The 18,273-nt window shown below is 42.8% G+C and overlaps 1 protein-coding gene across 2 annotated transcripts in view; it reads right to left on the bottom strand.

The window, feature by feature from the left end:
* The window catches only part of SLC4A11 (solute carrier family 4 member 11), a 188,922-nt gene that overhangs the window by 63,606 nt on the left and 107,043 nt on the right, over window positions 1-18,273 (bottom strand). For both annotated transcript variants that reach the window (XM_063457590.1, XM_063457589.1), the window contains exons 4-6: window positions 17,088-17,134; window positions 11,114-11,345; window positions 4,907-4,988 (exon numbers count right to left, since the gene is read on the bottom strand). In XM_063457590.1, coding sequence (XP_063313660.1) covers window positions 4,907-4,988; window positions 11,114-11,345; window positions 17,088-17,134 — 361 coding nt within the window. The remainder of the gene's footprint in view (window positions 1-4,906; window positions 4,989-11,113; window positions 11,346-17,087; window positions 17,135-18,273) is intronic.

Consider the following 18,273-nt stretch of genomic DNA (forward strand, 5'->3'; position numbering starts at 1 on the left):
GGTGGGGTCTGACAAGTGGCAGAAGCAGCTCTTCAAGTCTAGTTCAGGATGAGTAGCTGGCCCTTCAGTTCACATATAAGAAAGATGTATACATGCAGTTTATAATGCACAACGGAAATACAGTGCCAGTCTCTGTCAGAGGAAGAAATGAGCTGCCGTAAATGCCGAAGTGCATTGTAAACTACAGCAAGTATATGGGGGAAGTAGACCTGACCGATCAATGTATAAAGCATTATCTGGTGAACTGAAAAGGTTGGTCTCTGTATAAATATTGCAATGTTTAACTCCTATGAGCTGTATAAAAAAAAAAAAAAGCAACCATAGGGAAGCCCTATTCATTTTTGGATTTTTAAAGGAACACTATAGTCACCTAAATTACTTTAGCTAAATAAAGCAGTTTTAGTGTATAGATCATTCCCCTGCAATTTCACTGCTCAATTCACTGTCATTTAGGAGTTAAATCACTTTGTTTCTGTTTATGCAGCCCTAGCCACACCTCCCCTGGCTATGATTGACAGAGCCTGCATGAAAAAAAAACTGGTTTCACTTTCAAACAGATGTAATTTACATTAAATAATTGTATCTCAATCTCTAAATTGAACTTTAATCACATACAGGAGGCTCTTGCAGGGTCTAGCAAGCTATTAACATAGCAGGGGATAAGAAAATCTTAATTAAACAGAACTTGCAATAAAGAGCCTAAATAGGGCTCTCTTTACAGGAAGTGTTTATGGAAGGCTGTGCAAGTCACATGCAGGGAGGTGTGACTAGGGAGCATAAACAAAGGGATTTAACTCCTAAATGGCAGAGGATTGAGCAGTGAGGCTGCAGGGGCATGTTCTATATACCAAAACTGCTTCATTAAGCTAAAGTTGTTCAGGTGACTATAGTGTCCCTTTAAGTTAAAACTTTTGTCTAATATTTTATTCACCAAGTCCCCCAATACTCCTTTTGAATGAGAGGATGCCTAAAGACTTTATGGCAAGCACTTTCCTTCCCGATTCCCCCGACATGCTGTAAAAAGTCACCCCAGAGAAAGTGTTGCATTTGCTACAAGAAAGGATTTCAAAAGGACTCTAGTTATTACTGCCCTTCCTGTCCATCTCTACCTGCCCTCTGCAGAACAAAACGTTTCAGAGTCTACCATACAGAGCTGAACTAGTGAATCACTAGGGACCACTTATTAGCTGCCTCTACTGACTTATTGGCTTGTTATACCGACTACTCTGACTTCCCATGACCTTGGCCTATGACAGTTTACGTTAAGTCCAGCCATTACAAAGTGGCTACACCAAATAACTATAAATACTACATTTAGAATACTTGTTTAAATAGTATGCCATTATGGGAGCCAATGTGCTGCCTCTTGAGCTTAGCTCTACTAAGCTACACAACCAGGAATTAACAGGACTGATTGTCCAATTGACAGCCAGAGGGGTTTAATAATTGTTTATATTATATATACACACACACACACACACACACACACACACATATATCGCGAGATAGAAAGACACACTTTTCACACAAGTATTTAAGCAATCTAAAGTGCTTTGGGGGCTAGAGTGTGCCTTTAAGAACAATGGTTGACTTTAAGGCAAGAACCATAAGTCCAAAGAATAAAATCCATATTAGCTAGCATATTAGCTTCCGAGGGCCAGCATGTAGCCCAAGGAGCAGCACAGCTTAGTGGAATAGGGCCGTGACAGAACTAGGAGGCGGGCATTCAGAGTTAGTGTGTTTGGATTGGCTAGTTATCTGGGATGGGCCTTGACAGAGCTAGGAGGCGGGCATTCAGAATTAGTGTGTTTGGATTGGCTAGTTATCTGGGATGGGCCTTGACAGAGCTAGGAGGTGGGCATTCAGAATTAGTGTGTTTGGATTGGCTAGTTATCTGGGATAGGCCATGACAGAGCTAGGAGGCGGGCATTCAGAATAAGTGTGTTTGGATTGGCTAGTTATCGGGGATGGGCCTTGATAGAGCTAAGAGGCGGGCATTCAGAGTTAGTGTGTTTGGATTGGCTAGTTATCTGGGATGGGCCGTGACAGAGCTAGGAGGCGGGCATTCAGAGTTAGTGTGTTTGAATTGGCTAGTTATCTGGGATGGGCCGTGACAGAGCTAGGGGGCGGGCATTCAGAATTAGTGTGTTTGGATTGGCTAGTTATCTGGGATGGGCCATGACAGAGCTAGGAGGCGGGCATTCAGAATAAGTGTGTTTGGATTGGCTAGTTATCGGGGATGGGCCTTGATAGAGCTAAGAGGCGGGCATTCAGAGTTAGTGTGTTTGGATTGGCTAGTTATCTGGGATGGGCCGTGACAGAGCTAGGAGGCGGGCATTCAGAGTTAGTGTGTTTGAATTGGCTAGTTATCTGGGATGGGCCGTGACAGAGCTAGGAGGCGGGCATTCAGAATTAGTGTGTTTGGATTGGCTAGTTATCTGGGATGGGCCATGACAGAGCTAGGAGGCGGGCATTCAGAATTAGTGTGTTTGGATTGGCTAGTTATCTGGGATGGGCCTTGACAGAGCTAGGAGGCGGGCATTCAGAGTTAGTGTGTTTGGATTGGCTAGTTATCTGGGATGGCCCGTGACAGAGCTAGGAGGCGGGCATTCAGAGTTAGTGTGTTTGGATTGGCTAGTTATCTGGGATGGCCCGTGACAGAGCTAGGAGGCGGGCATTCAGAGTTAGTGTGTTTGGATTGGCTAGCTATCTGGGCTGATACATATAGGGCAGCCATCTTAAAATGTTCCCATTCTAATGCTTTCTCACAGACCTTGTTGTTGTCCCTTCCACCATCCCTGATGTTGTGTTAGGTTTGGAGTTATCCTCCGTCTGGTCACAGCAGCGGGGGGACTGGATAGGTAAATTGGAGGGAGGAATGGGTTGTTATTCGGGATTGAATTAATGTGTTTTAAAAGTTGGTATGGTAGGTTTTCGAGCTGGCCTGTGGCCAGGGCTGGACTGGGAATGAAAAGCAGCCCTGGAAAAAAATTATATACTAGCCCCATAATGCAGCGTGTCAGCATAGTGTGCAGATATGAAAGCGGGGAACAAAACCTGAAAACTATCACTCAAACGCGAAAGAAAGCACTCAGAGGGCTTCAAAATAAACAAAATAGTGGATTTGTTGTAAGCAGACGTGCATTTGCATATCATCAATGTTTCAGTACAACAACCTTGACATATTAAGGAAAGTTTCGTAATTGGACTGAAATTGTGAATGTATGGTATTGCACAGCAGTAAAAATTACATTATCTTGCTCATTTTGAAGTAACAAGAGTGTGCTTTTCACTTTGACTGACAACTGGATGATCTCAGCCAACGAAAATTCAATTCCCGTAGGAAAGCATTGGGAGGCTATTGCGCATGTGTGGCAAAACGCTGTGCTTCACCGCACCAATCAGTGCATTACATCAATGCATCTCTATGGGGAGCGTTCAGGGCCTCCATGCAGAGAGTGGAGATGCTCAACATAGGTGCTGCACAGTGTGCAGCACTGGACAAGGAAGCAGCTCTATTGGCTGTCTGAGTGACTGTCACTAGAGATGTCCCTAGGCAGCAATGGAAACACTGCCTTTTCTCAGAAATGCATGCATCCCATTTGCCCACTCACAGCCCTGTATGTCTTATTCGCCCTCCCATGTGTCCCATAAGCAGCCCCATGTGTCCAATTAGCACCCAGCCCTCCACGTGGCCTATTAGCCCTCTCTTCCAGCCCTTCATGTGTCCCACTATCCCCCCCCTCCCCAGCCCCCATGTGTCCCTATATCTCAATATACCCCTATACCCCTACCTTGGATCATTCGAGCAAATTGTTTGTACTTTATTATGTTTCATGAGGTTATTTATGTTGTTACATTGTTATGGTATTATATTATTAATATCGGGGTCATTGTCATTGTAATGTTGTGGGTGGCTAGTTACTGTGTCATAGGGTTTGTTTGACAATGACTTTTTGTATTAAAATTGATATATTATATTATATTATATTAAAAGCTATGGACAGAATTTTACCCAACATATTGGTGTCAGTGCATTATTGGGTATGCATGTTTTTTGTTTTTTTTTTATTCTTAATGCCCAAGGGCAAGATTCAGCTGGCACTGGAGTAGCAGAGACCCAGATCCTTCTGCCACAATGCTTGAACATACATTTACGGTTTTATTTTTTCAATCATTTAAATTTGGCAGATACATATTAACTCTGCATTGAAACAATCAGACATAAGTAGCGTTTCATTTCTTTCCCCTCACTGACGAAGGAGTGTTAATGTGTTCTGTGAATATTCCAAGTGAAAATATGTGTTATTTTGTCAGGGCTGGCAAATCTGAGCACAGAACTACAATATTGATAGATAGGAAGAATCGATGGAGGTAGACGTTCTACAAAAGAGCCAAATATAATGCTGTAGATTTTTACAATTGAGATTTATTTTTGTCTTAGACATTGCAAACACCTATTTGTGAAATATATGGGAAAAGTAAGAGGAGATGTCTGGGGAATCCTGAAAGCACTTTGAAGCCAGTGACTGAGGATGGCAGTAAATATGTTTGGCAGCTCTCCTGTGAATGTATAGGATTCCAGAGCTCTCAATGGATTTACTCAATGTTTACCTGCTGAACAAGAAATCCTAGACCTACTGCATGCCAAATGTCTGATAAAACAGAAAGCGCCTTGCCAAAGAGTGACGAGGACCCGGAATTTTTGTCATAAAAAGAAATATACAGTATCAATAATATGAACACCGTTAAAGAGAGAAAAAGGTTGATCTCATGGTTTCAAAACAAGCTTGTGAAACGTACGTTGGTAATCAAAGCAGGGCACAGACCTTTTACATACATTGCATATAATACAAATCTTATGTCAGCATTAACAGCTCACACCACAAGCAGGCAGAATACTCACATAATACAGAGCCAGGATTGCTGATACTGGACCCCAGTGGCTGTCGCTGTGACCCCCTGAATTGTATCTGAGAGGAGGTGAACTGAAAAGAAAGAGAAAAAGAAAAGTCATAACTAATGTTTGTATATATTAACATACACACATGCACACACACACACACAAGCACGCACAAACAAACACTCCCTTGGTAAATTATGTCATGTTTTAATGCAGATTTAATTATAAAACTGGCCCCATTTCTTCATTATCTGCCTTTTGGCTTGGCGAGCCAGCACATGCTAGCACTAAAGAGCAGATAAACAAACCCTACACAGGCCTTGGGTGCTTGGTCTTCCAACTTGGACCCAGATGAGCCCAAGTCGGGCCATGAATGCTGCATTGTCAAATGTAAACAGAAGTTTATTATGTAAGATTTCTGGAAGGCGTTTCGTAGCTGCGTTTCCACGGCTTTCTCAGACCACAAGTTAAATGCTCAGCTGCAGAAGAAAGTGGCAAACCACCAACAAACATACCAAAAAGCCTGCAGCATAAAAACCCAAATCGCTGGCTGTAGACACGAGAGGCCCAGGCGTCTGAAAAGTAAAAATCTAGTATACAGCCAGTCTCCCCCAGAATCTCCAGAGATCAGGCTCATTTTTAAGCAGTTCTACTTCATATTTTCCTCACAAATTCACCAAGACATTTGAGTAGGTTTCCTCTGACTTTTTGTAAAATTACCGTACACTTCAAGTTATACCTCTGATGTGCAGTGCTAGATAAACTCAAGGTTATTACTGTGAGCTTCTAGAAAGTAACTTTCAACATGCAGAATCATTTATTTTATTTAATGGAGACTAAGCAGCACAGTAAGTGTTGAGGGTCCCACACGCGTGCTCACAGTTACCGTATTAAATCAGAGACCCAGAGAGCTCACTTATTTCATGGAAAAAGAAGGGTCAAGTCAGATGCAGAGAATGTGCAGTAGCCTGCAAGTTGTCTGAGCCCCTTAACCCCTTAAGACCGCAGCCAAATGTACAAGTTGTGATCCAAAAAAAATGTAAACAAACCACAGAATTTTACTATATGTCTGTTCAACAATAATGTACCTCTTTCATACTAAGTGCACCCACACTTATTATATATCATTTTGTTCAGGGGAAACAGAGCTTAATATCAAACATTCATATATGGAACTCCATTTTATATGAATAAAATCTAAAAAACTTGAAAAATTTATGAAATCTTGTTATTTTTCAATTTCAGCATGGCAATTTAACTGTTAATGTCAGAACACTGTTCGGTTTTCCTGCAATAAAACATACATATTTGTATTCAGAAATGTCTCACGAGTAAAACAGTACCCCCCATGTATAGGTTTTATGGGGTTTTGGAAAGTTACAGGGTCAAATATATGGCTTGTCCATTATTTTATTTTCTGCATAGAAATTTCACAGATTGGTTTGAGTGGCCTAGGTTGCCTTTGAGACCGTATGGCAGCCCAGAAATGAAATTTACCCCCATCATGGCATACCATTTGAAAAAGTAGACATCCCGGGGTATTCAAAATGGGGTATGCCCAGTCTTTTGTAGTAGCCAATTGGGCACAACCCCTAGCCAAAGTTAGCATTTGTTTTTTTGCATTTTTCACATAAAATCTGTACTTTCACTGATAATATTATTGTTAGTATATAGTTTACTGCCCTGATGTTATGTTCAGTGATGTCTCACGAGCGCCATGGTACCCCCCATGTATAGGTTTTATGGGGTTTTGGAAAGTTACAGGGTCATTTATACGGCTTATTCATTTAGGCTTTATTACATTGAAATTTGGCAAAGTGATTTTCTGGGCCTATATTGCATTTGATAGAGCATGGCAGCCTGGGTAATAACATTCCCACCGTTATGGCAAACCATTTTCAAAAGTAGGCAACCCAGAGTATAAGAAATGGTGCATTGCAAGATGTTTGGTCTAACCACTTTATCAGAAATGAAGGGCCCACATAGCGGTTATAGCTTTATTTGTGCTTTTTCACACAGATGAACTCAATTTTCACAGGACATTTCATATTCCTGATATGAGTTATTGCAACAAAGCCTCACTATTTGTATTTAACATTGTCTCCTGGATGTAACAGTACTCCCATGTACTAGATTTTCTGTTTTGGGGGGGAAGTCACGGGGACAAAAATATTAGATGTCCTTTTCAAAGTTGGCAATTTAAAAAAGTGATTTTCTGGCCTTTGAGAGAGCATGGCAGCCTGGGTAATAACATTCCCACCGTTATGGCAAACCATTTTCAAAAGTAGGCACCCCAGAGTATAACAAATGGCATAATTTGAGATGTTTGGTCTAGCCATTTTAACAGAAATGCTGGGCCCATGTAGCGATTTCTACTTTGATTTTTGTCTTTTTAATCAGATAAATAGCATTTTCACTGGAAATGTAATAATACAGATATTAGTAAGTGCACTAGAGACTTGGTATTTTGATTTAACACTGTCTTCTGAATATAACGGTACCCCCACGTACTATTATTTCAGATTTTACTAATAAGTCACAGGGCGAAATATATTAGATGCCCTTTCAGCTTGTAAGTTTGCCAATATTATTTTCTGGGCCTATGTAGCTTTTCAGAGAGTATGGCAGCCTGGGTAATAACATTCCCACCGTTATGGCAAACCATTTTCAAAAGTAGGCAGATTATATTAGATGCCCTTTCAGCTTGTAAGTCTAAAATAAATGCCCTAATCAGGTTGATTACAGTAATATGCTGTGATCAGCACTGAAAGGGTTAAATGAAATATATATTTTAAAACTTTAAAAAAAAAAAACACTTTGTTTTTCACAGGAGCTGCAAAAGCAACATGTCTCTGCCTCTCTCTCTCAGATCCATGTGAGTTGAGGAGAGGGGCAGAGACAATGTGTCAGCCAGTGATCTGAGATCATTGGCTGACACATACCAACAGTGATCACAGTGACTGGCTGTCACTGTGATCACCTCCTACAGATCGCGGTCATTGGCCACAGGGGGAGTGCCTGGGTGGTACAGGCATGCCCCCCACCGCGATCTGTAGGGGGCTAATGGCTGCAGTTACATGTGTCAGCCAATAGGCTGACACATAGTAACACTGATCGCACTGACAGGCTGCAGCCTGTCAGTGTGATCAGACTGCAGCCTGACAGTGCAGATCGCGGTTACTGACCCCGGGGGGTGGGGGGGGCCAGGCATGTCCCCCGACCGCGATCTGCTGAAGGAGAATGCGGCTGGCTCCATGTGTCAGCCGATTTCAAATCGGCGGACACATGGTAAATACTGATCGCAGTGACAGCCTGTCACTACGATCAGAAGCTGCAGACCGCGGTCCCCAGGCACAGGGGGGCTGCCTGGGGGGCCAGGCATGCCCCCCGACCGCGATCTGCAGCGGCCACGTGCCGCCGGCCACGTGGAGGGTAAGAACGCACAGGACATTCTATGCCGTCCTGCGGCGTTTAGAGGCTGCGGTCTTAAGGGGTTAAAAGTAGGTAGGTGGTGCAAGAGACCTGATAATCCACGCAAAATCCTTCAATCCATGCCATGTTGTCAGATATTATAATTGGGAGTTAAATATAAATGGACACTATGCTCCTCAAAACATCCTTAGCGTAATGAAGCGGTGGTGGTGGTGAATAGATCATGCAGTTTTACTGGTCAATTCTGTGCCATTTAGGAGTTAAATCACTTTTGTACAACCGTAGCCACACCTTCCCTGGCTGTGACACAGCCTCCATGAGAAAAATGGGTTTATATTCAATCAGATGTTAACTTCCTTTAGAACTTACACAGGAGGCTCCTACATGATCTAGCAGGATATCACAGAATGTATTTAGCAAGGCTTTGTAAGTCAGATGCAACAAGGTGTGACTAGAGCTGCATAAACTATGTGATTTAATTAATAAATGGCAGAAAATTGAGCAGTGAAACTGCAAAGGTTTTATCTATACGCCAAAACGCTTTCAATAAACAAAGGTTGTTTTGGGGACTATAGTGTCCCTTTAATGTTGTAAAAACTCTGCAGCAAAATAATGACTGCAACTCTCTACAGTGTTCTGCTGAATAATAAATACATGTGGCCGCATAGGGCCCGAACTGTGAAAATCATTATGCACGGTTTACTCTCTGTATTAAAGGGACACTATAGTCACCTGAACAACTACAGCTTAATGTATTTGTTCAGGTGAGATCTATAGCTCCCTGCAGGCAATCTAATGTAAACACTGTATTTTCAGAGAAAATACAGTGTTTACATTGATTGATAGGAATACCTTCAGTGGCCGTCACTCAGACGGCCACTAGAGGGACTTCCGATCACGCAGGGCCCTAAAAAGGCCCTGTACACGTCAGACGTATTAAAATACGTCTCACGTGTGCAGGAGAGAGAAGGCACTGTGTGCGCGCATTCTCTCTCCAGCCTGTCAGCAGAGGAGGGGGGCGGGCAAAGACCGTGAGCTTAGCTGTCAGTCAGCTCTCGGCCACGCACACCGTGCGCATGCGCGGTAGTGCGCTCAGGACTTCAGAGGGCGGCATAAATGCCGCCCTCTGAAGTATGTGCGGCGAAGCCGTGCATGCGCACAAGGGAGCAATGACGCTTCCAAATGGAAGCGTCTGATTGCTCCCTGCTCGCGCCCGCCTATTTTGTCATTTTGACGAAATAGGGGGCGCGGCTTCACGAGGCTCCCGGCGCTGGAACCAGGTGAGTAAAAGACTCTGCCTGGAGAGTCCCTTTAATCTGAGATGCAAATCTAAATCTATTCCTTACATGACGATGACCTTGCCATTCACACATTCCTGGATGGTAGGTCCACTCAAAATCAAATTAAATGCATGGAGTATGTAATGCTCCCCACAAGTCACTTATTTTATCACCATGGGCCAGCTCCTATTAACTATTACTGGGCAGCTATCAGTGATAAACATATAACAGACTCCTCTATGGACTGTTGTGGTACAGGATATCCATTATGTGAAATGCACCCTTCTTAATGTCCGTTTATTCAGCAATGCTGTATCTGTTGCTGCAATACGAGGACAATAAGAAGACAAACACATTCAGCTTAAACAATTCAGCAATCATCAACTCGTGCATATTTTTGTCTTTTTATTAAAAAACCCACAACATTACTGGCTCCGAACCGGTATTGATGTTTTTTGCCAAGTATATTTTTTATTCATTTTTATAGAAAGTGTTGCAGGTGAAGAACCTTTGCCTTTGTCAGTGAATTGTGTAGGTTTACTTTGACAGACTGTTTCTGTACTGCAAGCTAAAAAGGATTACAGCAGTGGTCGGCCCTCCGGGTCAAAACAAATCTGCGACTTAGAGATAGAGGGATGCAAATGAACAGCTCTGCTCAAAACACCTTTTGAAAGCTTTGTTCTGAATTTAATAGCCTGAGAAGCACAATACTCCACAAACAGAAAACGTATAGAATCATAAAAGGGACCTCGTATACAATGTGTGACTCTTTCCCCACTTGTAGATGGAATACAAGTTACCTCCATTCTAAAAATCAGAATTCTGAACAGCAGATCTGAGCCGTACAAAAGAGGATTGACCATAAGAAGACTGCAGTTGGCCCAGGGGTTAAACAGAAGATCGAGAGCCATGGATTTCCTTGTTCCAATTTACCATACCTACGGGAGCGGGACCTAAATATGTCAATGAAGGGGCACCAAAACCTGTCTACAGCTCTCTGGGATCTTAATCCTTCTCCTGTGCCGCAGGACAGTTATGGTTAATGTTGGCACTGCTCTGTACAACAAGGGACATTGTAGTCGCTACAACAATGTAATTGCTTTGAATTGGTTATAGTGCCGGGAATCCTCGGCCATTTAACCATACATGAATGCTCATGGGTCCAAGCACACAGCATCGTGGGATCATTACAATACACATTTACATTGAATGTACGTCATATGCCAAGCGTTCAGAGCACAAAAAGAAGTTCCTTTTTCATTGATAATTGGTGCAAATCATTAATTTTTCATTTGCAATTGGTTCGTGATAGAACCCTGGGAGGGATCATACACCACCACACTCATCTAATCTGCTCTATAAAAATAGAAATTATTAGAGACTACTTACTATTGGAGAACATGAAAATGTAAATTATTACCCAAGAAGTTGCCAACATTTCAGTTAACCCTGAAAGCTGGCAAGAGAAGGCCATGGCCAATAAGCAAAAAATACTCACCATTCCCTTCGCGAGGAGCGCCAGAATCAGTGAATAAAGTGCTCATGATTTTGTCAAAGTTGCAGGTGGGTTCGGCGTTTTCCGGGTCTTCCACAAAGTGCTTCAGCATTTCCCTTAGCACATCGTCCAGAGAGGTCGCCGTTTCATCCAGGATTATGCTGGCTTTGGCAAGGAAGCCATCCAGGTCCCGGTGAGCTCTCACCTCCTCCTCAAAGTTCTTTAACTTCAGGTACTGAAAAAAGAAACAGAAAGCATTGATGACAAGATCTATAGAATTAACCAACACCACAGGTATAAGAGCAAGCATTCAGAGAGAACTGACTGCGAATCAAGTCAGAGCCCAATTCCTAATTTTCCATAAATACAGACTGCTGAAGACATATATAGATCTATCTGTTATGTAAGTGCTGTTTAACAACAAACCTAAGAAGAAACTTAAAAATGAATGATGACGTCTGCTGACAACAGTCATCCAATATGCACAGGATGCATAGTCACCACCAGGGACTCTCATTCTGGGCTGGCTAATGTTGAGGGTGGAATTACATCTCTGGGGTTAAACCCTGTATGTGCAGTGTTAGAGTATAGACTCTAGGCACTGTGACCACTTCAATTCAGTGAAGGAGTCCCGGTGCTCAGAGTACCCTTAAATACATTTCAAATGTCCGCAGTCATAAATCAAGAGACTCTCGTTCAGGTCCGCTGTTTTTTTACTTATTCCATAATCTGTAGTGCAGCAAGAGTTCTTGGGATATTTAACAAGTAAGGGACTCCGTGCAGCCACTGTGGAGAGGGGTCCGAATAGAAGAAGGGGGACAGCACTCAATCATTTTTATACTGTGAAGTAGGGTGTCCATTCAGGGGTTATGTGGATGAAAATGGAGGACACTGAGCTGCGCACAGCCGGCCATTAGTTCAATCAGATCATTGCAGGCGCATTAGTAAAAAAACAAAAAAAGTCACTGCAAAGGATTAAGAACAAAACTCCTAAAACACATTAAGCTGCACTCTTACATGCAATAAAGTCTTTGTATCTGTGTTGAGGAGAAGGAGTAAAGGATAACTGCAACCCATACTGCCAATCATCTGGTAGGGAATGCACGCTAGAGACATCTCATGGGAGGCGCTAGGACTGAGCAGCATGGTTGTGTAACACAGGAACACAGGAACATTTAACAACAGTAAGTGCTCCTCATTGTGAAAATAGGTCTCCTTCATAAAAAACAAATTCACCCTGAAATCCGTAAAACGGTCCTGGATTTGATTATTAAAACATTTTACGGGCCTCCTCAATCCCGAATCTAAATCTCATTGAATCTTCTACAATGTGCATGTTCGAGTTTTCTGCACATCCGTAATGTACTGGGTGACACTGCTGCAAATAATGGGATCATCTGAGCAATCTGACAGTCATGCCAACATAAACTAGACAGATATCCCAACCATTCATAACGGAGCCATGTGATTTACTAGATCATGACAGCACACAGGAGCTCACATTTTACTGTATGTGTATAGAAGATGGTCAATTCAAAATAAAGAAGGCTCTAAGGTTTTTATGGCCCATGAGCAAATCAGCAGAGTATACAGTCCGGACAGCTACAATTAGTATCTTTATGGTTGGCATTTACTATGATTACAAAGTGATAAATGGAATAAAGTTGCATTCCCCATCAGAGTGGCACAATTAACATAAACAAAGAAACGTATGGTCTGTACAGTATGATCAATGTGACAATAACTGGGGGGACTGAAGTGTACTTTTTTTTTATTTTTTTTTAATGTTTGTGTGTGTCTGTTAGTATGTGCATGTCTGTCAGTGAGTGTGTATGTATGTGTGTGTCAGTGAGAGTGTATGTGTATCTATAAGGTGTGGGGGGGGGAAATGGGGTGCCTGAGTTTTGCAATGCCTAGGGAAGGGTCTGCACAGTACGAGCAGCGAGACCGTAACTGCAGGGTCTGCACAGTACGAGCAGCGAGACCGTAACTGCAGGGTCTGCACAGTACGAGCAGCGAGACCGTAACTGCAGGGTCTGCACAGTACGAGCAGCGAGACCGTAACTGCAGGGTCTGCACAGTATGAGCAGTGAGACCGTAACGGCCGGGTCTGCACAGTACGAGCAGCGAGACCGTAACGGCCGGGTCTGCACAGTACGAGCAGCGAGACCGTAACGGCAGGGTCTGCACAGTACGAGCAGCGAGACCGTAACGGCAGGGTCTGCACAGTACGTGCAGAATATCCCCAAATAAAATCATGTCATTTGTGATTTAGCCAAACCGGTACAACACCAGCTTAACAGTCCCTTGTTTTAGATTAAATATATATATATATATATATATATATATATATATATATATATATATATATATAAATAAAAAAATACACAATGCATAGTTATGTAGCTACCGATTACATAATTAGCCGTTTAGTGAATAAAAGAAGAACAGAGGACATGTAGGCATATTGAATTGAAACACAAAGTTAACTTGGTGCATAGAAGAGAAGGGGAACTTATTTATTTATTTATTATTGCCATTTATATAGCGCCAACAGATTCCGTAGCGCTTTACAATATTATGAGAGGGGGATTTAACTATAAATAGGACAATTACAAATAAACTTACAGGAACAATAGGTTGAAGAGGACCCTGCTCAAACGAGCTTACATTCTATAGGAGGTGGGGTGTAAAACACATTAGGACAGGAATTTGCAATCAAATAAGGTGGACTGCCCTTTAGGAGAGGGCAAGAGACAGGTATGTGAGGTAAGGGTTAGTCTTGGAGGCCATAAGCTTTCCTAAAGAGATGGGTTTTAAGGCACTTCTTAAAAGATGCAAGACTAGGGGAGAGTCTGATGGCGGTAGGCAGGCTATTCCATAGGAAGGGAGCCGCCCGCGAGAAGTCCTGCAAGCGCGAGTTGGCCGTACGAGTGCGGACAACGGACAGGAGGTGGTCACGGGCAGAACGGAGAGACCGAGAAGGGACATACCTATGGATCTGTGAGGAGATATAAGAGGGGCTAGAGTTGTTCAGTGCTTTATAGGTGTGAGTTAGTACCTTGAATTGACTCCTATAGCATACAGGAAGCCAATGTAAGGACTGGCAGAGGGGTGAGGTGTGAGAGAAGCGACTAGAGAGGAAAATCAATCTAGCAGCAGCATTCATTACGGACTGTAAGGGTGCAGTACGGCTATTGGGGAGACCAATCAGGAGAGGGTTACAATAATCCATGCGGGAAATTACTAGAGCATGGACAAGCTCCTTGGTAGTATCTGGTGCAAGAAAGGGGCGGATGCGGGCTATGTTTTTAAGATGGAATCTACAGGATTTGGCAACATGCTGGATGTGAGGCTCAAAGGTGAGACCAGAGTCAAGTATGACGCCAAGACAGCGCGCTTGCAAGGATGGACTGATGTTGGTACCACAAACTTGGAGGGAGAGCGAAAGAGGAGGATCAGTATTAGGAGGAGGAAAGACAAGGAGCTCAGTTTTTGAGAGATTGAGTTTCAGAAAGCGGGAGGACATCCAGTCAGAGATGGAAGAAAGGCAAGCAGTGACACGTTGCAGGACGGCAGGGGAGAGGTCCGGGGAGGAGAGATATAGCTGGGTGTCATCAGCGTACAGGTGGTAGTGAAATCCAAAAGAGGTAATAAGTTTGCCAAGAGAGGCAGTATGAAGAGAAAATAGAAGGGGACCAAGGACGGAGCCTTGGGGAACTCCAACTGAGACAGGGCAAGGGGAGGAGGTATCATTAGAAAAGGAGACACTGAATGAGCGTTGGGAGAGATAAGAGGAAAACCATGAGAGGACAGAGTCACAGAGACCAAGCGATTGAAGAGTTTGAAGAAGGAGAGCATGATCAACGGTGTCAAAGGCCGCTGAGAGGTCAAGAAGAATTAGTATGGAGTAGTGGCCTTTGGATTTAGCTGCGATTAGGTCGTTAGTAGCTTTGATAAGGGCAGTCTCTGTAGAGTGGAGAGGGCGGAAGCCAGATTGAAGAGGGTCAAGGAGAGAGTTGGAATTGAGGAAATGAGACACACGGGTAAAGACAAGTCTTTCCAGAAGCTTTGAGGAAAAAGGGAGCAGGGATATGGGACGGTAGTTAGAGGGCATGGACGGGTCGAGGGATGGTTTTTTTAGTATAGGTACTACAGTGGCATGTTTAAGGTCAGCAGGGACGATGCCAGAGGAGAGCGAGCAGTTGAAGATGTGTGTTAGAGAAGGCACGAGACAAGTGGAGAGAGATCTAATAAGGTGAGATGGGACAGGATCGAGCGGGCAAGTGGTGGGGCGAGAGGAGCAAAGAAGAGCAGCCACCTCTTGGTCAGTAGCTGGGGAGAATGTCTGAAGGGTAGGAAAGGCATGATCTATGTGTGATTGAGAAACAGAAAGGCAAGGAGGGGAGAATTCTTTCCTTAGCTGTTCAATCTTGTCAGTGAAGTAACATGCGAAGTTATCAGCAGTAAGGTTAGTTTTGGGGGTGGCCACAGCAGGGCGAAGAAGAGAATTAAAGGTGTGAAAGAGACGCCTGGGGTCTTCAACCTTAAAACGCAATCTCAACACCCACCAACTACTTAGGGGACAAAAGGAATGCAGACAAAAAAATAAAAAATAAATAACCTTTAAAGGCCCACTATAGGCACCCAGACCACTTCAGCTCAATGAAGTGGTCTGGGTGCTAGGTCCCCGTAGTTTTAACACTTCAGCTGTAAACATGGTTTCAGAGAAACTGCTATGTTTACATTAGGGTTAATGCAGCCTCTAGTGGCGGTCTCATTGACAGCCGCTAGAGGCACTTCTGCGATTCACACAGAGTAAATCGCTCTTATTTGACGTCCTCACGGACCTCAGAGACCTCCAGCGTCAAAAAAAGACCCCCTTAGGAAAGCATTGAGTAATGCTTTCCTATGGGAGGGTTTGAATGCGCACGGGTGCCTCTGGAGCCGACGTCACTGGGGGAGGAGAGGTCGCCAGTGACGAGGGAGCCCAGCGCTGGATTAAGGTAAGCAAATAAATGGTTAATTAACCATTTATTTGCCCTGGAAGGGGACTTAGTCACCATTTAGGTGACTAGGGCTCTATAGTGTTAGGAATACATATTGTGATTCCCAACGCTATAGTGTTCCTTTAATTATAAAATAACTAAAATGTTTTAATTTTCTGATAACACCTTCTTGCTGCTTACAGAGACACTGTGTTCTGCAGAACCACTACAGCTTAATGTTCAGAGAAAAGACAGTGTTTATATTGGGGCCCAGTAACATCTCTAATGGAGATACTGAACATTCCCTATAGAGATGCAATGATTCACCTCTATGAAGGGATGTCAATTGTCGCAGCACCACATTCTGCTAGCATTGGATTGGGTGAGATCATCAGCTGCATAATGGCCAGGGTGCCAAGTTTAAAACCATTTCAGAGCAATCTGGGGAAAGGGAGGGAACCTAAATAGTATGCTTAGCACTAAAATGTTAGGAATACAAACAGGTTTTCCTTACACTATAGTGTTCCTTTAATATGACTTCAAGTTAAAGGGGAAATGCCGATTTTGTTATGGATACCATGTAAATTAAATGTAGAAATCCACCCCTGCATTGACGTCTATCCTAGAAGGGAGTGCATCCATCCTGGCTCCCTACTTATCACCGTCACACACTCTGCTCTATGCACCTGTCACTTAGCACACAAACAAACAAACGGTCTGTCCTCCTCCAATGCAATATGTGCCTTGACTTTGTCACAAAAAAAACTTTGTCATTTCAAAAGCTACATCATCAATATAACACGGACAAAAAAAAAAAAGCAGAATGTGTGGGGGGGGGGATTGATAGTTCCCCTTTAAATTCCATGCATAATAAATATGACTCTTTATTTGTGGTTTTAAAACATGTTTCCTGTGAACATTCAACATTTGTACACCCAGAAAGCAATCAACACATGTCAAAAACAGGATACAGTAAAAATCGGACTTACTTTTCTCGACGTATGCAGTAATACACAGCCCGAACTTTCATTTTCTGCTGAAATTAAAGAAGGTCAAGTGTTAAATTGGCAAACAAAATATACAAATAGATACGGTATGTATTAAACTGGCAAGCTCATTTGTACTGCCCAAATACTTGTGTTTTTGTGCTCACAGATCTAACCTGACAATTTTTCTTTTAAAACATCAGGTTATTTTATTTTGGACCTGGATAGGCCTATGTCCATAAGAATTGTAGAACTGGATCATAAAATGATTGAATACTACTTTATTTTTTTAGATTAGTACAATATTGAGCTCTTATATTATGGACATATACAAACAATGGCATTAAAATTACAAGTAAACTGATCGTACATGTAAGACCTAAGACTGCAAAGCCATTAAACATAGTGGTAATGACTAAATTAGAGGCTACAGGTGACTGCAGTGTCCCAAACAAAGGAGCAGAATGTTGGGATGTAAAGCATGCATGTGCCAGGTCACTGCAGAAAGAGTAAGTAATCAAAGTTTTTTTTAAAAAAAAGCTTTCCAATGAAAGTCGTAAAGGCCAATGCAGATAGATAGAAATTATAGCAGATACCTGGAAGATAGTAAATGATAAAGTATCACTAACGGCACGCAGACCACGTCAGCTCTATGATGTTTTCTCGGTCAGAGCCCATTTTGTATTAACCCGATAATATAAAACATTGCAGTTCCGAATGAATGCTTCTATTGTTGGGTAAGCACATTCTAGTGGCTGTCTTCCTGACAACCACTAGAGGAGCTGTCCCTGTGAACGAGTCTGACTGTTTTCTATCTAATAGAGCTCATATAAACCATTGGATTGCAGTGTTTTGCGGTGTATGCGCACTAGCCTACCAATGCCTCCCTTGATTATCTCAGCCAGGGACGGTGGCGCAGTGGCCAAGCAAGGGAGTCTAAGGCAGTGCTTACTAATGAAATCACAATGGGCATACAAAGCAGGTTATCTGTCCTCACAAGATCAAACTAACCCACCAATATCTTAAAGGAACACTAGATAGATTCAGGAATATAAACATGTGCTCCTAGCACTATAGCTCCAAAAGCACTGTATAGGTATCCAGCCCGCTGTCAAAAAGATGTTTTTACTCAGCTTATTTTTTTAGCGCCACACATTTGACGATCTCAGCCAATTTCCCTATAGGAAAG

The sequence above is a fragment of the Pelobates fuscus genome, chromosome 6 (assembly GCF_036172605.1).
Source record: "Pelobates fuscus isolate aPelFus1 chromosome 6, aPelFus1.pri, whole genome shotgun sequence".
NCBI lineage: Eukaryota > Metazoa > Chordata > Amphibia > Anura > Pelobatidae > Pelobates > Pelobates fuscus.